The 23176-nt window shown below is 38.0% G+C and overlaps 1 protein-coding gene across 1 annotated transcript in view; it reads left to right on the top strand.

Moving 5' to 3' along the window:
* TAF4 (TATA-box binding protein associated factor 4) overlaps positions 1-23176 on the top strand; it is a 40668-nt gene that overhangs the window by 4698 nt on the left and 12794 nt on the right. The window contains exons 3-7 of the mRNA XM_009670660.2: positions 18151-18317; positions 18812-18931; positions 20551-20670; positions 21407-21529; positions 22654-22743. Of these exons, the coding sequence (XP_009668955.1) occupies positions 18151-18317; positions 18812-18931; positions 20551-20670; positions 21407-21529; positions 22654-22743 (620 nt within the window). The remainder of the gene's footprint in view (positions 1-18150; positions 18318-18811; positions 18932-20550; positions 20671-21406; positions 21530-22653; positions 22744-23176) is intronic.

Below are 23176 nucleotides of genomic sequence, written 5' to 3'. Positions count from 1 at the left end.
GACATGTTGCTAATTTAAAAAAGCATCAGTAAAACTCGAACCTTGAAATCCCAGTGTTTGCTTTGAAGCTTGTAAGTTGATAGACAGGAAAAGCTTTATTTTATTTATTTATTGCCACAGTGTATCAAAAGGTTTTTCGGGTTCAAAGTCTATTACCTGCATTTTCTCTAATACTGCATTATAAACTTGATTAGGGCAAAAATGCTAATGTCATGTCCAGTTGGACCATTTTTCCAGATAACTGATGTTTCCAAACCACTGTAACGTGCTGGACTGTGGTGCACTTACAAGCAGCGTTGCCAGTCCTTAAGTATAATTGGACCATAAATTGCTCTTTTGGAGGTCTCAATAGGTCAAAGTAAAGCGATATAGTAGTTTCTAAACACTTGGATTTTTTTTATTAAGCACTTTTCTTGTCTGTTGTACACTTTAAAAAAAAAATCTAAAAATTCAAAAAAAAGCATAACTTTTAAAAATGTATACATGTCTGAACACACAAACATTGGAAATTGGCTTCTTACATGATAGGACAGACTTAATATTGGAAAAAAATTTTTTTTTCCAGTGGAACAGATTTTTAACAGTTTCTTTAGTTTACGTTTTTATACCTTGCTGAAGTAGCCAACTTTCAAAAATGTTTTACGTGAAGTATTTCCTACAGAACTTTAAGAACTGATCGCTGCTGTGCTCTTATGAACATCTCACAGGTGTGAGGGCTAAGAACTTTTGAAAGTCCAGCCATATGTGGCTGCTTTCATCTTTAGTAGAGTTCATATACGTTCATACTAAAAGGAGAATAGATGATTATGCTTTTGAAATTATATTTCCAGTTACAGAGTGATAGACCAAATTTTTAAAAGGCAGTTTGATAGTTTGAAGCTGCAGCTGCAGTGCTTGTATGCTGTGCATCTACTGTATGCATCAAATTTGCATGTACAAGTTCACGCTTAAAAGTTAAAGCAGTGTGTTTATAGCAGTTTGTAGGATTTAGTTCATGAAATAGCTTGAGATCAAACATTGAACATGTCGCTTTTGACACAAATACTTATAACAACTTAGAATGAAAGGTTTGACTATTATGCAGCACATGCATTGCAGTTGTTTTCAAACCCTGACTTATTATTTCTTCAAAGTCCAGTTACCGTTGCACATAGATGAAAAGCAGGCTATAAAACGTTGGTAAGTTTATGTATTGTATTGTATCAAGCTGATTGTGCAACAAACATCATCTGACCAAATTAGAGATTTTGGGGGAGTTAATGGGCCATGGTTTCTTGTGACCTTACTGTAATCTGGTGTATCTCCTCTTAAACTGGACTGTTCAGAATATCTGTGCGTTAATAATCGCTTCCCATTACTGATATCTTTGAAGAAGAAAACTTAGTCTTTTCTTCAGGAGCTTGTGTGTGGAACTTCATGGCCCATTTGGACAGATCAGGGTAACGAAGGTCTGAAAATGACCTTATAGATAGTTTTTTACTAAAGACATGGGAAGGAAACAAGTATGATTCTCCTATGTGTAGAACTTTAAATATAGATGCAACATCTTATGAAACTGTGACTGAAAATAAATAAGTCAAGTTCTTTGTTTCAAAGTACTTCAAGTAATAATCTGAAATATGGTGTATTCAATGATCTAGTAAGAGGCAGAAAAATCTGTGAGTTTCTTAACAGCAGAACCCTGAGTCAATGTTTTAGAGATGCTCAGAATAGTCTGCGGAAGAGTATAACTGAGATTATGAACTCTTGCTGTCAGAGATTAATCTTAGGGCATGAAGTGTCTAGAGGTCATCACTGGCATGTGGTAGAATCATCTTGTAAAGTGACTGACTTGTATGCTTTAAAATCCCTTTGCAAAATACTATCTTCTCTTGCAGTGCTGTAGTACAATTTCAAAACCAAAGTCTTTGAGCTTATGCTTACTTTAGCAGTGTTGTCAACTTCAGAGTTCAAAGATTGGGTTTCTCTTCTTGGAGATGTTTTATGTTTTTGCTCAACAACACACACGCGCACACATCTATCTGTGTGTGTATATTTTGCTATGTATGTGTATTTTTAAAATATATATATATAGCTTCTGCTATATTTTTATGTGCAGGCATCGCATTATAATCTTGAAAGTGCCTTTTTAAAGAAAGGAGCAGATTGGAGAGAGTGCTGTAGGTATACAGTAAGAACAATATGCGGGTGGTAGGTCTGGACAGCCTTCTCTACTAGCTTAGGTGAAACGGAAATCTAGAAGAAACCTTCACTTCCCTCTGACTTCCCCACAAACGACTAAAATTCTTTTGCGTATAAATAAAATTTGGTGGCGGTCAATCCCAGTTAAAGATAGGATAGGATATATTGTTTTTATAGTTTACTTAATTTTTTGACTTCTGAGTCTGTGACCAGTGTCCTCATTAGCAGTAATGCAATTGCGCAGCTGTAGTAAAACTGCTATCTGATGACAGAACTTCTTTATTGCTGTTCCAAACCTCAAGTGCCTCTACCAGTAGCTGATGATAGGGGATGGGACTAGACTTCTTTGTCACTTGCTTTCTGAGGCATCTCCTGTGCCATTAGTGTTGCAACTACAGATTGGGTCATTGCCCAGCCTACAGCACCAGGAAACTGATGGGGCTCTTTTAAAAATTGAATGTTCCAGAGTTCTGAACAGTACTAATGCAAATGAGCTGTACAGTTGGTTTTAACTTACTGATGGTGCTTTCTAGGAGCAAATGGCATCCGTAGGGCCATTGGAGCTGTACATCAGCAGACCGAGGAGGACAGGCTACATCAGTTTACACCTTGAAGGTTTTCTTTAAATTTAAACTTAACTGGGTTTTAAATGGAAGCTTAACTTTTGTAGGTGTGTGGTTTGGTTTGGTTTTGTTTTTTTTAAAGGTTGTATTAAGTATCCAAGGAAGATTCTAGCTTCCTATTGCCTGCTTCTCAAACCTCAATTATACTGGTCTTCTGTTGGGAAAAATACTTGAGCAAATGCTTTATTTAATGCCTTTGTTCGGGTCCTTTTGACTTGAGCAGTGATACTTTTTGGAGCTGGAGTCACTGAAAATAATTTTTGCGTGAGTAGTTCAGTTTCCTTCAGTAAGGAGTTGGGGTGCTAGATTGTCAAGCAGAAGAGAGTGGATAGAAAAAGAAGAGAGGTGACAGCCTAAAAAGAGTAAGACAATCTTTTCACATTGTAAAACAATTTGTATTACTTTTCCTTACTGAATGTCATGTTCTTTGCGTTTCTTTTGACTTGAAATATGTTACTTTAGGCACTTCCAGGGTACAAGGAATATAAATACTTGAGGAAATCTGCAGGCTTCCACAATGCAAAAAGTAAGGAAAGGAACAGAAGGAATAATCAGTAGTAGTGGAGTGTCTTTCAAACGTATCCTGATTATAGCTTCCCTGTATTATGCGCGTGCTGTCAATATTATACCTATTAACCATGTTGGCATGGCAGTTAAAAATAATGTCTCTAATGCATAATGATAATAGTACTTATAGTACGCTTTACTTTAAAAACATTTTACAAAACTTAATACTTGCAACGTGCCTGCATGGCTGGTAAATAAAGTAGTATGAACTCTGCTTTAAAGCTTGGGGAAGAGCAAAAGTTAGAGAAGTTCTGACTTGCCCAAGGCCGTGAGGGAATCAATACTGAGCCAAGATTAGAACTTGGGAGTCCTACACTTGGCTCGTAAAGGGACATCTCTCTTTCAGAGCGATAACTGGATCTCTTCTGCAGAACTCTTCTGTGTGAGGGGTGGATTTTATGTTCAAATCATGCATCAGCAAAAGGAACATTCTACTGTGTTTGAAATCTGTTACATCAGATCTGCCATATGTTGCTAGACTGAAAGTTGTGTTCTTATTGCAAGCTTTAAAATTGAAAGAGCCTACATGCTTAGCTTTGTACCCCAAGGAACTTAAGAGTGGGAGAGTTACATACAGGGCTTCTTTTTTTTTTTTTTTTTTTTTTTTGTTAAAACGAGTGTCGTGAGGCAAACCAATGCCTTGTTTTACACAAGCTGATGATGGCATCCCTTTAAGTGGCAAGGGTTAATGTGGAATATAATTGTGATTCCATTAAGCTGAGCTATGAAAGCATTCCATTATCTTTGAATACTTATTGTTCAGTTCTCTTATGGAAAATACTATTGTATTGGAAGAGTAGGTATGGATTTGTGTTATATGCTTTCCTACACTTCGAACTGTGGTCTTTCTGGGTTTCTGGGTATTACTAGGTTTATCATCAAGGCTGTTGGTCAATGACCAAAAGCAAATGAATTGCTGCTTTTGAGAAATTTTTGCCGGCTGCTGCTCTAGGCACCAAGTTGCATGTTATTTTTATGTTTAGTGAGTTAAACGAGTTTTCCATCTCTGGAAATCTATGTGGGTTACTTCTAAAGTACAATGTCTTGATTTGAGGACCGCAGATTTGGATGCTGCCCCGGACTTGAATCATTTACTAACACAGGATACTGAAGTGAAGTTAGAATTGGAAGATGAAAATGCAACGGCTTGGGGCACTGATGTGATAAGACACAAATTAGTAGGTATCACAAACTGTTCTTCAAATGAAAGGTTTTGGTGTATGGAAATTCCTACTATTGTTTGTCCTCTGTTTTGAGAAATGATATGTAAACAGAATCCTAACAATGTATTAAGTAGTTCAGGAAAGCAGTTGAAAATGCTGATATTACCTTAAGTGGGTTTTAAGAAACATGTGAGACTGGCTTGTAGAAAGCCTGCTATCTGTTCTTACAAACAACTCTGTAATCAAAGACTAAGACTCTTGGTATGAATTAGATATCCTGTTTGTAAGTGACTTCTATATGTTGAACATTTTATTGTGTTACTGTATGCATTTTTATCAGAAATATTTGAAATCAACATTTTTATTTGAAAATTACTGCTATTGTCAGGGTTGTTCTGTGTGTTGAAACTTTATGAATGTTTGTAACGCCTTTGTCTGTCTGAATCTGCTCCTTGTATTTGATGCCATTGCTTAATGTTAGAGAGAATGCTTTTGCCAGTTGGAAGATGGTGTTATCAAGTTAAAAAAAAATTTTTGTTAGATATATTATCTTTATGAGAAAAGATTCAACAAAATAGCTGCATGAAAAAAATCATTTTGAAAATTGTTTTTCCCGCAGCTGAAGAAAGCAATTTTTAAAGGTGCTTAACAGGCAGCTATTTTAGCTGTATTGTCAGCTATATGTGAGGGAAGACCAAACTCTCTTACAGAGAGTATATGGAGCTTACTAGTTGCAAAGGGCTCTATCCATGGCCACAGAGATGTTTTTGTGTTCAAGTAGTTGTGTGCTCTGTGAACATCGGTGAAGCTTTCGTGGTGAGCTTCTGATACTGAAAGCTAAGTATGTGGCTCTCCCTTTGATGCGTTACACAGAATTTTTTTTTTTTTTTTTTCTTTGAGAGTGTGATTGTAGGGATTTTCAGGCTTTGTCTTTGTGGAAAAGGTTGTTATGCATTTACTTGAGTTTGTCTTTAAACTAATGAAGGTCTTGCCTAGATGCAAGAAGTTATAGTTAATAGTTTATACTGATAGAAGTTTCTTTAAAGTTGTATGTCCTTTCCTGTTTGGATATAGTTTTTGCTCTATCAACCACCGTATACTTCTGTCTCATAAGAAAATAGTTTATACAGTGGGCATCTTTTATACTGAGAAGTTGTGTCCACGCTGGAACTGAGAAGTTGTGTCCACGCTGGAGATTGTACTGCTAAACTATTATGGCAAAAAGGTCTCATCTCTAACTGAAATGTTGAATCAAGTGCAAAAACTGTAGGCAAACCAGGCAGTAATTAAACAGGTGTAAATATAAATACATATACACACACATATGCATATAGTGTAAACATTCATATTTTGAATTGAATGACGTTTATTTTTGCTGAGGTCGCAGACACATGAGTTATCCTAGAAAAATGCTACTGGCTCAGGAGTTTTGGCTTTTTTTTTTTTTTTTTTTTTAAAGGACAAGTTTACCTCAGTTTAATCTATAAATTTTTACCACAGCTCTGTTCCATGGTAATTTCTTTCCAGTGATGCTGGTCTTTTTCTGAGGTACAGGTGTCTTAAGGAACAGAGTGCCAAGTTTTTACTGCAGAGCCCTCTGTCTTGGAGTAATCGTCTTCATGTATCGTTAGCCTAATGTTCAAGGTAACAGTCCCTGACAGTCCCTGAGTCCTTATTTAGGTCTTTAGTTTGTTCGTTTGTTTGTTTTTAGTGATATAAATTTTTTGGTGAGATCAAATCCTTGATTGTCATCATGTGATGGTATAGATTTATCAATACGTATTCAGGAAAGAAGTGATAATTATAAGGAACTGATACAGCTGAGTATTGTTTCTGCCATGAGATCTGTAGAGGCTGACCTGTGCAGAGCTGATCTTAAGGCGCTGTGCAAATATAAACAGCCTTTGGCTGGATAATGTTGTCAGTATAGAAATAATATTTTAAAAACAGGAATTTCTGTACCCATATTACCAATGATGAGAAAATTACTGAGACTTTAAATATAAAAGGCTGACTTTCAGCAAAGTGCATAAATAAGATATAAATCCTTTTACGCAGGGATAGATCTTTTTACTCCATATTTGTACAGGATTTAGTGCAAGGTTTGACTCAGGTGCCAAGCTCCTTCTGTGGAATTGGGAAAAGTATATTGATAAAAGCTGGATAACTTCTTGTCTCTGTAGAGCTCTCTACTTAGAAATGTAAATTATGAACATACAGTGCATGTAATGCATTGTAACCAATACCTAGGCAACTGATGATATAAAATTTCTTTACATCAGTATGTAATATTATCTTACATAACAAACATGACTGCTTTAAGATGGTGTATTGAATCAGATAAGACTTTCTAGTAAAGTCTAACTTATAACTCAGTGTATGCTTCCGAGAGTAGTAGAACTGTTAAAGGCCATCAGAGTACTTTTGCACAGAACAAAGCGTAGGGTAGATGCAGTGCAGACAATTAATACATAGATTCAGTTGCAAAACATGTTCATTTTTAGGTAACAGTATAAACAAAAACTAAGCAATGAGATGCAGAGTCTATCTTAAGTGGTTTGAGCATGCAAGACTATAGCAAGCTGTCTTCATGCCTTCCTTCAAATTATTAATCAAATGCATATTTCTGTAAAGGAGGATGAAATTTAGCACATCTCTCAAGTTAGAGCATCAGGTGCCTTGAACATAAGTGACAGTGGGACAAGTGGGACCAGTCCCGCTCACATGAGTCAGAAGTTCAAAGAGCAGTGCTGAGGAATTACAGCGCGTGTGGCAGGAGAGCCAGAGGAAGAGATTGAGCGTGGTTTTTTTGAGGGAGTAAGAAGAAAAGATCAGGAGCAGGAAGGCCAAAAGTGGCTAAGTTGTGCAGAAGTTAGTAGAAAAGGACGAGGAGTGAGCTGTTACTTTTTGATGAAGATGCACGTCATGTTTGCAGTAGTATTGAGGGTGGATTGGAAAAAGAGGCAAGCATTCATACCGTGAAATTCAGGCTCTAATTTCACTTCATTCTTCTTTTTTCCAGTGTATCACTTGGTTTTCTTTCCTTTCCTCTCTCCTCCAGAGGGGGGAGGGGGAGAGAAAGCACTAATTATTTATAAGTGTTAGTCATACCCAGTCATTAAGCTTAGTCATTACTCAGGACTGTGCATTTGATGGTTAGTAAAAATCAAAACTAGACTTCATTTTGTTTAAAAGCTTTGAGTTCAAGCTTACAGGTGTGCAAATACTTTTATTTCTGTGTTCAGACTCTAAATAAAAAACCAGTACTATTTAATAAACGTTGCTATCAGCCAAATGACATGTAAAATCATGTCCACATTGATAATTTGTATTTGAACTCACAGGCATAGTGTTTGGCATATTCTCAAAGTAGAGCAACTTCTGTATCTACGCGGAGTGCCATAAAATTGCAGGCTGCTTCTGCAGGAAATTGAAGGGAGAGTTTGCACCAATGCTGCCCTGGTTATTTGTCAGTCTTGATTTTTTTCCTAACTTTGGCTCTCCACAGCTGCAGGCAGAAAGGTAGCATCAGCAAAGGGTTTTTCCCTGGGAAAATAGCAATGGGGGTACCTATGGTGGGGCATTCACAGTAGAGGCAAATTAATGAAATGTTTTTTTTATGGCTTTCATGTACTTAGTAGCTTTAGGGCATTACTTTTTGAAGTAAGATAATAGTAAGATAATGTGGATTTGCTGCATTATTCCTCAATAAGGTGTTTTTTTTTTTTTTTTTTTTGCAAACTGTGGTAAATGTAAAGTAGCTTGCCCATTTCTGTTTCATCAGATACTTGAACAGCTCTAATGTTGGTGTGTCCTGATATAGACAAAATGTTTGCTAGAAATGAAGAGGATTTGAGTTTTGAAATGTCCTGTTTAGAGTAACATATCAAAAAATTGGTGACCTTTTATTTTATGTCTTCCTTTTTCAAAGACAAATCAGACTTGGGTATAACTGCATTGATGTTTGATGCAAGTGTATTGAAATTAATGGCAGAGCTAAGTCTGAATCACTTTGAGATCAATAATTAAAGTAATTGGTTTAGCTCTTGATAGTGTTTTTCTTTCTTAGATCTTTCTGCATCAGACTAAAACCAGATTTGTGTGAAGATTGGGTTGCAGTTTGATAGAGCTCTGCAGTGTTTTGGCTTTATATGCTTGACTAGAAAGGCATGTTAACACTCTTTCATGGAATATAACTTTCCAAAAATGTCCGAATAGTTTCAAATCGCATTGCCATTGGAACTTGTGTTAGATGTTGACATATAAATGGATGAGTTTACCAGAATACTTCTTACGCATCCTTTCAACTGAGAAGGTAGAATTTTTTCCATGTGTAACCACTGCTAAGTGTGGTTGCTTTTCTGGCACTCTAATATGACATTATTTCTTTAGCTATACTCTTACAATGCTTGGGAATAAATACTTTACAAATCATTCACTACTTCACTTTTTAAACAATATAGTGAAGTTCTATAGTGTGAAACTGATTTCTTGCATAACGCTAGTCTAAAAGGAAAAAAAAAAAAACTTTTAGTACAAAATTGAATCCTTTTGTCTTCTCTTTTAGTAAGAAAAAACGAAATCAGTTTTCATAATGTGAATTTGGGTGTACTTGGTCTGTACAAAATGCATTTTCTATGTACTGTTGTCAGGCTTCCATGATGATTTTCTGAGTATGCATCTTTCATCTGTGTTGGCGAGAATCATGTCAACTCTTCAAAAATTAGTACTTCAGTTAAAGTCTATACTATGTGTGTGTGTGGATTGGGAGTGAGGGGAAAGCGATGATATGCAAGTGGAATGGAATGCCTTGGTGAACGAATGTTGTACCAAAACGTAGGGCATTGTATCTAGGTAAAATCTGGCTTTGCTGTTGTGGAGTGACGTGAGGAGTCTGACAACAGTATGTTCACAGCCTTTGTAATGCTTCATGACTTGCCTGCCCATCGTCCTTACAGTACATTGCTCGTGTGCAAGAATAGCTGTGCACAGTAGCAGCAGTACAGATCTGTCATGGGCGTGTACGTGTCCGAGAAGGCTTGTGTGTGACAAGAATCCTCTTCCACCGGCTATCTCCTGGTGTTGGTGTAACGTAGTCTGCTGCTGTTGCAAGGTAAAGGAGTGATGTGCTTTTGTAGCTCTGTGGCAAGTTCTCGTTCAAAATTCTGTGCTGTGCCAGTCTTCGCTATGGTTTAATGTCTAGTGCTTGTCAGGAGAAGCTCCCAGAGTTATTTTATGTATTTTTTTTTTTTTTTTTGTGCCGAGATCTAGCTCATCATACACACAGCAGGTGCTGAACATTTAACAGACACCTCTAAGACATGTGCAACACAGTTCAACTGAGCACTCAGTATAGTTTTTGTCCAGAGCCTCAGCATTCATTGCTTTAGGATGCCCATTACTCTGAAGCAAGATACGGGGGAATCTGGTGTGGTATCTCAGGTTGCTTCAGTGTGCTGGACAGCTCTAGCACGCCCTGGAAGTTTTATGGTCTGTAGTCTTCCAACTTATGAGGGAACAACTCTATTACTAGTGCATGTTCGTACAGGTTGACGTCATCCATGCAAGCGTGGTGTGAACACTTCTGGAACAGGTGAATTCACAAATAGGGTTCTTTTTCAGCTAGCTGTTTTGCAGGAGCAGATACCTACACTGTGTAGACTTCTTTCTAAGCATTACAGTTACCCTTTTGGAGCTCAGATACCTTTGTAGAAGTGACAGAACAGCCAAGTGTGTTCATGAAACTCAAGAAGCTAAATCGCTGACCATGTCAAAGACCTTTTTTGTTGGCAAAGAAGGTCAAATGAAGGTTTTTCTGGATTTTTGTGCAGCACAGATCACCTGAGGTTCAAAGCACCTAAACTAAGTTTTTTTTTTTTTTTTTTTCCTCCTTATCCACAATGTGCAAGGAAATTCACCAGAGGAGGAAAGGTCTGAGCAAGAATGTGACTGACCATGGTTGAGAAATTGCTCAAATATCATGCCTGGACTTTCCTCCTTATTCCTTGCGTGGGTCCCATTTTGATTCACTATTAAGACCGTATTTGGCAGAGAACTGATATAAATTTATTAATGAAACTAATGGAAGCTCAGTTGAAGTACTGACCCAGTTTTACAGACCCAGCTATATGTTAGGCTAAATCCCAGAGATTTTCTGTTTTCCCCTTGAATGTGTGGCTAGTAATTGGCACTCTTTTTCAGAATTAGAGAATAATTTAGATTAGTCACTTTTTCCAACCCACTGCTCAAAGCAGGGTGAAGTTCAAAGGTCAGGCTGCTTGAGGCCCATTCTAGCATCATAACTATTTCAGTGGCCCTGTGCTGTGCTCATGCCAGTTTCCCAGTATTTCCCTTGTACTGGGAAGCTCGAAACTGGACATGGTATTTCCAGAAGCAGCCTCACAAGTGCCAAGGGGGTGGAACATGATTGCTTCCCTGAACAAGCTCTCTGCACTCGTGCTGCTGCCGTCCTTTTTGTTGTTAACATTTGTTGCTGCAAAGACATGATGCTGCCTCGCGTTCAGCGTGTCCACCAGGACACTTGTCCTCTTTTCTGTAGAACTGCTAATTCGGTCCTCAGCCTGTCCTATTGCAGGGGGTTATTTTGTCCCAGGTTTAGGACTTTACATTTGTCTTTTTTGAACTTCATGAAATTGCTGTTGGCTTGTTCCTTCAACTTGTTAAAGTCTCTCTCAGTGACAGCCCTCCCTTCTAATGTATCAGCAGCTCCCCCAGTTTGTTGTCATCTGCAAACTAGAGGAGTGCGTTCCATCCAACCATCGAAGTCACTGATGGAGATCTTGAGCAGTGTTGTAGGTCCTATCACCAACCCCTGAAGGATGCCAAAACTGGCAGCCTGTCTGATGTGTTGGTGCATATCTCTCAACGGGTATAAAACAGTGCATCTTCAGCAACATCTAATCCAGTATTGTTTTGCCATTTAAAATGCTATGCTATTCACCTTGATTTGTAATCAATATTTGTGTTACATAATGAATTGGTGCATAGCTTATGCCCTTTGTGAGCAGCTACACCTCTGCTGGTATATTCCAGAAGCTCTTTTCTGACATATGTATGTAGTTCTCAATGTGCTAAAACTTGTCCTGTGTTAGGGGAATATTCCTTTAATTACCTAAATTCTTTTGGAGCTGCAGTGAACTAGTAGACTTTGATGGGCTCCTCTCTCTTCCTGGGATTTTTATTCCTGTGGAACGATAACTGTTACAGGCTGGTCAGTAAGAGGAGGAATGGTGAGTTGTTGGACAGCATTAATGTCAGTTCCAGGTTATCGTTTCCTTTTCTGCAAGAGAAGACACTAGCAAATATATCTTTTCTACTGGAAGTTCTTCTCTAGCTTGTATAGGCAGCTATTCTTTGCTTCAACTGTCTGTTCAGTGTTCTTCTAGTCTTTTTGCATTGGTAAGATCTTCAGAAACATCATCCTTTTATAAAGGTTTTGTCATTCAAGGGTCTCCATGTAGCCTGATTCAATGATGTAAAGAGCATTGACTCATCCCCTTTACTTTTACATGGGTTTTGCAGTGTGCATGATACCAACTTGCATAACCTTAGACACTTGCTCTCCTTTTTGTTGCCACAGAATCTCATCTGACGATACAGAAAAGATATCTATTGAAAAGCTTTCTTCTATTAATTTATGGCACAGCCTGCTTATGACAACTGTCAGATTTCTCCCCCTCCTGCCCCCCAAGATGAAATGCTTGTGACATCCTGCCACAAATGAGTAGGTTTGAGAGCTTTAGGTACAAACTGTCTTGATGTTCAGTTAACCTCTCAGGTGAACTTCCTTGGCAAATCTAGATAGAATTTGAAGATTTGTCAGATATTGGTGGATTTTATGATCAATAACCCTCTTTTTTAGCAATGTTTGAAAGGACTTTGATCTCTTACACTGAAAGCATCAATCCTCTAGATGTTCTTTCAGGCTGGGACATTCTTTCTGAACATCAGCATGTGTACTGAAGGGGATTCTTTGCTGCCTAACACTTCTCCCTGGCCCTAACTGTGTTTTTTGTTGTTGTCGTTGGTGGTTGTTTTTTTTTTTTTTGGAAATAAGGTTCAGTTACTTTTTTGCTGACAAGTGAATTTCCTCAGAAGCCTGGAAAAGAGTATTCTCCATGCAGTTTCAGCACCATCCATTAACTCTTCTGTCAGGTCTCAGGTACCCAAAAAAAACCCAACAACAACAACAAAAAAAAACTTGTTAAAAGTCTAGGTTCATTAGTAATGGTTCTGAATCAATCTGGATTAGTCCATGAGCTATACTGTGGGTAATAAGCAAAATCAGGAGGTTTGAACCTGTCTGTTCTTAACTTCTGCTCAGTATCTGCCTCAGAAAGAGCGATGCTATCACGGTCTCAAGGATACTTTGTAGGATTTATGTTTCACAGATGTGGGAGAGTTTCATTCTTGCATGCTGGTATCCCCAGTGACCAGCATGGTCATGCCCTTCTACGGCCTGCGTGTTAGGTGTGCATGCTCATTGTAGTTGATGAAGTCTTTCTGTATGTCATGTACTGTATGAGTCGAATCCCTGAGAAATGGACTGCTTATTCTGAGACAGGATGACACCTAGCTATACTGCTGTTTGAGTGGCCGCCTGCTGAGTATGGTTGTCGGAGATGATAATTTCCTGCACTTACTGGACTGCATTTCCTCAGATTAGTAACCTGAAGATGCCTACTATACCTGCAGGAAGTTTTAACTCTGTCGTTGTGAACTCCGGCTCCTGTAAGCGCTGTTAATCGGGGCTTACCAGAGAACTTCCTTGTGTGCGTTTTTGCATGTACGGGTTTTCTAGCAATAAACTTCTGTGCCTCAGGAGTTATGCAAGTAATCAGTGTAGTCTGCAAAGGCGACAAAATGAGTTTTCAGTCGTCTTCCTTTATTATTTTGATATGAATTTTTTTCTTTAGTCTTTGCTAAGCCATATCGTATCTCAAAGAAAGGAGGAAGGTGAAGGCAGGAAAAAAAAAAAAGGTTGTGTTTGTGTTTTTTCTGACATGTCAAATGTGCAGAGCTCTTCACGCTTTATTCCGGTGCATGATTTTACAAGTTTTACTAATTATAAAAAAAAAAAAAATTGTAAATGGAAATACCATTAGCAAACAGAAATACAAATAGCAAGAGGCAAATGCAATGCAATGTAGAATCAAGCAGCTGCATTATATCATAATGAACTTTCCCATCCAAATACTCTCTTGAAAACAGGAGGTGTCTGGCAAGGTCTCCACAACAAGAAGACATGAGATGACCGTTGCATTAGTCAGGAGCAGAAGTATTTTTTTGCGCAAGGGCCAATCCAACTCAGTTTTGTTAATCTGTCCTTTGGAACTGTGATGAATTGTTTGATTCTAACTAAAATATGAAGCTCTTTCAGGATTCTGCTAAGCCTTTAACTTCTAACAAAAATGTTAATTAATTGTAATTTTAATTAGATTTTTAATGAGGGACTTGGAAAGAATGCTCTGATATTTGCATTTTTTTAATACAGTGACTATGATTTTGTGGTACATGTGATCAGACTTTCTAGGAGAAAGAAGGCAGAGAGATATTAAATATATCTAAATTTTTTTTATCAGTTTTATTGTAAATGTTTCATTAGGAAAAAGGTAACAGTGATCTTATTTGAAACTGAATAAGCAACTCGTTCATTTGTGGAACAAAAAACTGGTTGGTAAACTTGAAACATAAAGATTTTTCATCTTTACTTTTCTATTAAATTTAGTGTCATATGCAAAGTGAGATAACTTGGTACGATTCTAGCTGTATCCTAGCGTCTGCTAGTCACTTTTAGCCTGGTTCATTAAGTACTTGTACCCTTATGTGCACTGGAGTTTGACGCCATGATGCTTCGCTGTGTTCAATGCTATCAAAATGCAAGTTTTGGAACAGAAGAGGACAAACGTACCTTTATTTCTACACATGTGGCTGTTGACCCCTCCTTTTTTCCATTGCAATGACTAAATTAACTTGGAGATGTCTAGTGCCTGTATGCCTGTGTGCGTGTGGCCGAGGGGGTCTGTTGTAGTCCTACAGTGACTTTGTTTAGAGTAGGGAAATAAGTGAGGCTTTTTTTTTTTTCATTTTAGTTTTTAATCAAGTTAGCCTTAATGAGCTTTTTCAACTTCCTTGAAAATCTACTTAATGCCAGTGTGGGTATAGTTTTACTTTTTCCCTTTTTTCTTTTTTTAGCTAATTTTGTTGGGAAAGAGCCCTTTAGTGGGGTTGGAGAGGGGGAGAAGCTGAGGGAGCAGAGAATTCGTCATCTCCCACTTCGTTGAGGGGGGAGGGAAAAAAAATCAGCAAGGCTAGAGAGTGTGACATGTTCAGTCAAAAATCAGTTGTGCACCCTCACTGGTGGATTTCTGCAGGGGGGTTTTTTATAACAAAGTTCCTTCCTCTTCTGAATTTTTGTACCTTTCCTGAAATTATCCATATACTAACAAGGTGTAATTCCAACCAAATAAAATGTATTATGACGTAATACCACGATGAACATCATGACTAAAGTTTATGCAAAACCTGTCTGATTTTTGTAATTGTCTTTGTGTGCGTGTGTATAGCCCAGTAAGTGCACTCAGCAATTTATCTGTTGGTTGTAGGCCCTAACTTAGCGGTCAGGAAACTTGTGCATAAATCTGGAATAACTGCGTATCAAGTAGGTGCAGTGTAATAGGACTTTTTAAATAGGGACAAATATGAACGTAGCTTTGTATGAATTACCTTTTTATTCTGACTTCAATAGCTTAGCAAAGGTTCGGACTTCCATTACTAAGATGGAGCAGAAGAGAGTCATGTTTGGATGAAAGGTTTGAATTACAAATTATTGTTTTGTCTCTCTGTTGCTCAGAATTGAACTTTCTTCATATGTTTTGTAAAGCTCACGTTAATACGCTTTTCAACTGTCTGTTTCAGCAGTTGTGCTATGTTAGCGTGTAGGCATCTTCTAACTTGGCTGGTAGCTTGGGGACTATATTGCATTGTTCTGGCTTTGGGCTTGCTCTTCAGGGGTAGTCCACCTTCGTTTTGTGATTCCCCCCCCCCACCTCCTTTTTCCCCCCTCCCCTCCCCCTTATCTTTTCACATGTCATGTTTGGGGGAGCGAAGCAAAGAGTTAACCTGGGTTGGCAGTACTGGTCTGCAAGGGGAGGCTGTGCCGGGACGGGACAGTAGTGCAGTAATGTTCTTGACCTGGTGTGTCTGTCGAGCTGGAGACTGGAACAGGTAGCATGAAGCGCTCTGTCGGAGTCTGATGCTATAAAGATTCTCTTATACAGCTGACCTGCTTTATGTTGTCTCTTTTGAATAACTGCAGACGCTTTTGCACTCGGAGAGAATTTACATAATAAAAATTAAAAAATCTAGAATTAGTATCTTTTATGGTGTTTCTGGAAGGAAAAAAATATGTAACTCCCTAAAGAATAGGGACGGCACATTAGCCCTAGAAAATCACAGGGGATCCTCAAACTCTTAATTTTAAGAAATAAGTTTCCTGTGGTATGTCAGTATACTTGTGTGCACTTAAGGGCTTCTGTAAGCCGACAGCTGTATTTGGCCTTTTCAGTTGCTAGAAACTAAACCGTAATCAACAACCCTTAAAATTTGACTTTGTCTTCAGGGTGGCCCTTCTAGTCAGACTTGCGTGTACTGATGTTTTCAGTGTTAATAACATTAAAGATTTGCACCGATTCAGTGTTTAGCTTCTTGAGCTGATTGTTGTGAGCCCTGACAAAAACGGGCAGCGTGAGTTCGTTTCCCAGTATCTTCTCCTGGCACGCTGGAAGAGAGTGCCAAGGTCTGTTTGTGTGGGAATGAGCTTCTTGGACTAGTAAGTCACTTTCCAGTCTTTAAAACATTGAAATTCTCCCTAGTATTTTTTTCAGTAACTTCCCTCCTAACGGTGTGAGGCTGATGGTGAGAGTGTAGCGTGGCTCTAAGGAGCAGCTGACGGGATCAAACTCCGTATTCACTTTTGAGGTTGTTAAATTTCTTGTAAGCTGTGGTGGTGTGTAGTTTTGTTGTGTTAATTAAAATGCTTCTTCCTCTATAAAGGTATAGAAAGAAAAGACCCCTGACTTTTGGGGGTGGTTTGGAAAATATTTTGGTTTGGACCTGATAGCTGAACAAAGCGTATTTAGTTCCACAGTCTGCCAGATGATAAATAGCCTTTTTTTCTCCCCTTCCTTCAGAAAACCAGTTTGCAAATATTTGCTTCTGGGTTTAACTCTTGTCCATATCACATAGTGGTCCTGACTTAACACTTCTAAACAAATCACAGTTGAAATCCCCCTGTTTGATGTAAACTAGTTTAATGTCTCCTTGTGACTACTCGCTTTACTTGAAGAGAGTTAATGCGGAGAATTTAAGGAAACATTAGGGGAAAATCAGTTAGTATAATCTGCTTTTATTTGAAGTCATTTTTATAGAAATAAACATGTGAATTTGTGCAGTTGAACACTAACTTTCAAACTGACCAAGGAAAGCGGAAGGTGTTGTCTATAAACGTTTCAGCACTTCATCTAAGTAGAAAAGCAAATTAGAACGTGATTATTTCAAAGTAGTCGTAGCTCTGAGGTTACTTAGAACAGCTCCCTAGGTATGTTGGGGGGGGCGCGTGTAGGCTTTTTGTTCACTGAGCGATACTTAAGAAAAACTGTCCGATTTCAACAGAGCCTCTTGCTTTTCACATTGAAGTTTCCTCCTGCAGTTTGTTGCTAAAAAACGCTAACTAATTTTGGGTGCCCAATTTGTTTCCTTAGGTGGCTTTTTCAGAGCTGATAAGCTCCTGAGGCTTTCATGGACCGACTGAGGCATGCAGAAATGAATGAGCCCTTGAAAACCGGTTCATGTGGTCCAGATCCTGATTGCACCTTCAGGAAAAAAAAAAGAGGCTAGCATGTGAAAATCTGGTTCCCTATAGCTGTCCAGTGGGGTTAAGTGTATTGATCGGAGTCGCTGAGCGGGGAATGACTGCCTCGTTTCCCTCTGCTTTGTTTTTCTTTTGGGGTGTAACATAGCATAGTGCTGTCTGTTGCAGATGCACATGAGAAAGATCATGATTTTGTAAGTGCTTTCATTACTAAATTTGTTATGGGAAATTAATTTAGAACTTAGGCTTCATCAGCAACAGGAACAAAATTATCTTTGTTTAATTTTCTTGTTTCCTTAAAGAAAAACTAACAGGAATCTTGCTAAATGGCAAAACTGTCTTTTAGTTGGTGCATTTCATAAAATGTAAATTTCTTAGAACAATCAGATAGGATTTTTACATGATTGTTAATTTTAGCCTGTAGTCACATGGGCTTTTTGGGGGGGAAGGGAAATACCCTCAACTCATTTTATTGTGTGTTCTTATGCATGCTGTATCGAGCGTTTCGACAGCTAAGAAGTATTCCTGTAATTGAGTTCTTCTGCTTAAAATAAGATAATGATCTGGGTATTTTGCTTTTATTCTAAGCCACTTATACTATTGAAGTACTATAGCTAGCAAGTTAGTTCCATACGTGTCAAATTTGGATAAGAAACTGGAAATAAGCCTTCTTTCCTGTTTGAAAAGGGCAGTATGTGTCTTGACTTTTTTTTTTATTAAACAGGCATGGTCCTTGTGCGTAGCGAGAATGGACAGTTGCTAATGATCCCTCAGCAAGCCTTGGCGCAGATGCAAGCGCAGGCACATGCCCAGTCTCAGCCTCAAAATACTATGACTCCTCGTCCTGCTACACCTACCAGTGCTCCTCCAGTACAGATATCAACAGTGCAGGTTAGTTCACTGATTTTTAGCGTTAAAAAAAAAAAGTATTTTCCTGTGAAGAATACTCCAGAAAGTAAGGTATAGTATTAGTGAGTTGAAGAAACGTTGATTAAACTGGTGCTGCACAAGCTCTTCCACATGGCATAGGCATTGCATTTTGTTCCTAATCTGATACAATTTAGCTGCTGTTCATCAAAAATGATGTTGTTTCCACCTAGCTGGATGGCACTGAGTTTTAAAACTGCTTGATTTGAAGGAAACCATTTGAGACTATATGTGGTTGACATATAGGACTATTTTCCCCAAAGTATCGCTATTCTTTGTAAGACTGAAATCATTTGGCTATGGGGATACTGAAACCATCACAATTGCATTAAGACAAAAAATTCTCCTCTTGGGTTATTTTATAATGGTCCTAGTGAGTTCTCTTGTATCTGTAAAAACGGCCACTAGATAAGGCAAGTTAAATATAGGAACTAACATTGTTTGTTTGTTTTCCTAAGGCTCCAGGAACGCCTATTATTGCACGACAGGTGACACCAACTACTATTATCAAGCAAGTGTCTCAGGCTCAAACAACAGTGCAACCCACCACAACGCTACAGCGTCCTCCTGTTGTGCAAGTGAGTTTGCAGAAATGTAGCGTATGTATACAAATTATATCAATTGTTAAGATGAGCTGAAAACCGTGCTTGAAACTGACAGAACTACAGGAAATACCTCTAATTCAGTGCATGAAAGAAATATCTTCTGAATTATCCTTCCTAAAACATGTGCAGATCTTCATCTAGTTCAGATTTTTTAGTTTGTAAAGACACAGAACTGGCTTAAATAAAATACCGTTATGCTTTCTCCCTCAAGAAAGTGACACCACGTGCCTTTGGATTTGGAGCTGTGATGTTAGTTCTATGATGGATCTATAGCCCTCTGTTATCTGCAGCAAAATTTACAATTACAAAAAGCCTGTAGACTTCTCCACAAGATTTCTCCCTCGTGGAAGTCTCTGATTTGGTTTATATGCTTGCAGGGGTTCTGATGCCCCAAGGATAAATCATTGCGTCTTAGGACAGAGAATTCTCTTCTAATATCCTGATTTGTATTAATGATAGGCTTCCTTGTGGATATGTATATTTTTTGAGTTTAAAACCATCATAAAAGTATAAAATTCTAACGTGACTTCAAGGCAACACTGACATGGTACAATAGCTGTCACCTAATCTGTTTCATTATGCTTTCTTCGAATAGACAGGATTAGCGTTTTCATTTAAAACATGCAGTTTGATATGCATCCATTTAATCTTCCCCCTCTCGGAGATCCTTTGCTTATGTCTGTGATTTTTCCAGATCTAAGAGTTAATTTACCTGAGTCTCCCTCGTTTACACTGCTGTTATACTAGGTGAAAAAATCATTCCATCTGCATTTTTTTCTGCAATGAATGTGCCATGATCTTCATTTATCCCGCTTTCAAAACGTGAAGCAAATTAAATTCTTATCTCCTCTTCTGTCTCCCAAAATACCAATGAAAATCAGCTTCAGCAGCACTGGAGCCTGTGGTTCTTTGGATAAAGAGCAAGTTTACAAATGATCTGTTCAAACTCCGAGAGCCACTTTTAGTGTGATAGCAATTACTGTCTCTCTAATTGGATTGTCGTTAGTAATTACAATATGTTGGAAGTCAGTGAATGAACTGTGTACATCAAAAGTTCTTGTTTACAAAGTTGATTCTTTAAAGATGGTATTTCTGCTTTGGATTCCCAGCTTGTCTGTTAAAGTAGAAAAATACTCTGTCCAGTTATTCATCACGAAAAACAAGATAAGACCTGAGCTTTTATGTCAGTTATACCATTAAAAAAATCCCTCCCTTTAAAAATGGCATTTAAGGGAACAGGCAAAAAAAAAAAAAAATGCATTGATAGAAATGTAATACTTATTTTAAGTGTTTTGAAACCACAGTGTGTAAGGGAATGTTTGTGGCTGTGTTTTACTGTTTTATTCAGTAGCCAAAAATCATGCAGTTCTTAATCAACTTTCAGGATTTCAGTTTTTGAATATGTAGTGTTTTGTGCCATCTGGCGGCTCTTTCTTTCCACTGCAACTGTGGATAGCTGATGCTTTAGCAACTTTGTAGCAGCTGTGAAAGATGTTCTACTGTCCTGTGGTTTGGTTTCTGTTTGATGGTTCGGTTAAATTGGGTTTTGATGCGTTCCAAGTGCAGTAATCTCTTGTGTGCATTCTCTGCAGCCTCAGATTGTTTTGGGTGGTACTGCACAGACGACTGCATTGGGGACAGCCACAGCTGTACAAACTGGAACTCCACAGAGAACCGTGCAAGGAACAACGGCAACCTCCACTGCTGCCACAGTAAGATAGCAGTTACAGCTTAAGATATTGAGTGCGTTTAGAACATGTGTTGCTGCATCCACCCTCACACATACTAATTGGAGTGGAGGCTAGTAAAGATGCAGGAGTTCTGTGAACTATTGGTCTTGAAAAAGTGAACTTTTAGCAGGAACCATATCATTTACACAGTGTGTAAACACGTGTCGTTTGAATTTTGACAGCTGCAGAAATAGTCATTTCGACTTGTGTAACAGTTTGTATAGCAGTTTTTTTCTTTTAAGGCATATCTTTGTAGAAAAGGGAATTGTTCAGTGCAGCAAAATACTCAATATTAAATGGGAGCTGGTACTGACTTGAACAAGATACACGTTTCTAGGATTTCACAAAAGAGAATCAGAGTGCGCTATACTATGCACTGGGAAGGAGCAGCTGTGTTATTTGCTGTCCTGTTATAATGCATGTTTTCTCATACTTAATATGCCATTCATGAAATATTTCATGTTCCCTAATTTCATTAAGAATCATAATTGATTGTGTTTTGGTAACAAAATTGTAAAAAACGTGTACATATGAAACAAAATAATAATTTTGGTGTGATTATGCCTCTAAACTGTGAGGGACCTGAATCTATAGATAATAGTCTGCAGTGGTGAGCTAGAGAAGGACTTTGCTTCTCAGAGCTTACGATGAGATCATGTATTAGAAAGAGTTTTTCTTCCTTTCTCTGACTGTTTCCCCTCTCCCCACCCTCCAACAGGAAACTATGGAAAATGTGAAAAAATGCAAAAACTTTCTGTCTACATTAATAAAACTGGCATCGTCTGGAAAACAGTCCTCAGAAACTGCGGCTAACGTGAAAGAATTGGTACAGAACCTGCTGGTAAGAAAAGTTCATTGAAAGTGGTAAGAAACAGTATCTGGGCAAATTTAGACTCAACATTTTTTTTTTTAATGGAGAGGAAAAAGATGATAACATGTAAGATAAATCAGACTGAAACTTTGTTGCTTCTGGATGAAAATATATGCTTAAATGTGTCTTTAAAGCTTGCAAGTCAGACATTTCTGCTTCATGTTAATGCATAAGAATGTAATCATGGCATTCATTAACTTAGTGTCGTGGACCTATTTGAGTAAAATTAAAATGCAGGTAATGTACTTGACTCTTACAATTCTTATTGATAAAACCTAATGAATAAAAAGAACTATTTACTTGAGGGAAAACTACAGCTACTACTATTGCTGCTACAGTTGAGTGTAAGAATTCACAAGTTTTTATAAATAGATAGTAAATAATATTTTCTGAAGCTAATGTTAAAGCTCAACATACTTATAGAGTGAGTAGTAACGTTGCTTAGCAGAGGTGTTAACAACCTTTAAGTTAAGTTAGGTAATGTAATTTCTGATGGAGCTGCTTACTGGCTGCGTACCCCTGATGTTATCACATGATAAACAGATTGTGTCCCTTCCTCTGAGGAATGTATATCTAGGCCTATGAGACACACCTGCTTTTCTAGCATGTGATGGGCACAATTTCAGTTGTTTGAAATGGAGGAGCTGTAGTATCTTTGGAAAAGAGAGCGCTAGGGACTCGGCTGCCAGGCTATTTCTAGTAATTGAACAGTTGGTCGCTTGCAGGTCAGATGAAATATTCCTGTAGGTTCCATCTAGCCCTTGACTTACAGATAGTACGTTCTTGTTCTTTTCTGTGACAGTGAAAACCATTGAATACATGTTTCTTGAAACACAGACTGAAAGAAAGGAAGAAGAAAAAAAGGAGGATGGGGACGTAGCACTTACTAGTTGAAATTTGTATTAACATCAATGACAAGGTTTAGTTTTGCTCTGTAAAATGTGATCTTTGACTGTCTGAGCGTTTGCTTCCCCGTGGCTGGCATAAATTACACTTTACAACTGCATTCAAAGAACTGTTGCTACCTTAAAACTACTGATAATTAAAAAGTTAATATCTCTTAAGTTCGTTCATTTGGACTTTCTGTTTTGAAGGATGGAAAAATTGAAGCAGAAGACTTTACCAGTAGGCTGTACAGAGAACTTAATTCTTCACCTCAACCTTACCTTGTGCCTTTCCTGAAGGTAATTTGTGCTACTTAGTCCATATATATTTCTGTGTTTATGTATCTGCAGCAATAAACAGAAGCTCATCTTTTAACAATACAGATGGAATTCTACAATGGTGTAAGTGAATATTTGGAATAGTACCTGATCAGACTTTTGCTGCATTAAAAATATTTCTGCCTGTCGATTCCAATAATTTTTCAGTATGATCGATTAGCGTAGTCAATAACATAACTCCCAAATCTGAAGTTTGGGAAATCTGAAAAGCAAGGATTTTTTTTCTGTTGCTTATAAGCAATTTTTTTCCGTAGCACTAAACTCAAATTGATTTATTATCTCTTTTTAGTCTTGGAAAGAAAACTGGGGATTGGATGATGCTGAAAACTATCTTCTGGCAACCTCATACATCGATGCCTCTGTTGTAACCTGTTTGTATGCACAAACAGGAAAC

Source organism: Struthio camelus, chromosome 18 (assembly GCF_040807025.1).
Source record: "Struthio camelus isolate bStrCam1 chromosome 18, bStrCam1.hap1, whole genome shotgun sequence".
NCBI lineage: Eukaryota > Metazoa > Chordata > Aves > Struthioniformes > Struthionidae > Struthio > Struthio camelus.
Note: the sequence above shows the minus strand (reverse complement) of the source record. Positions and strands in the feature narration are given on the sequence as shown.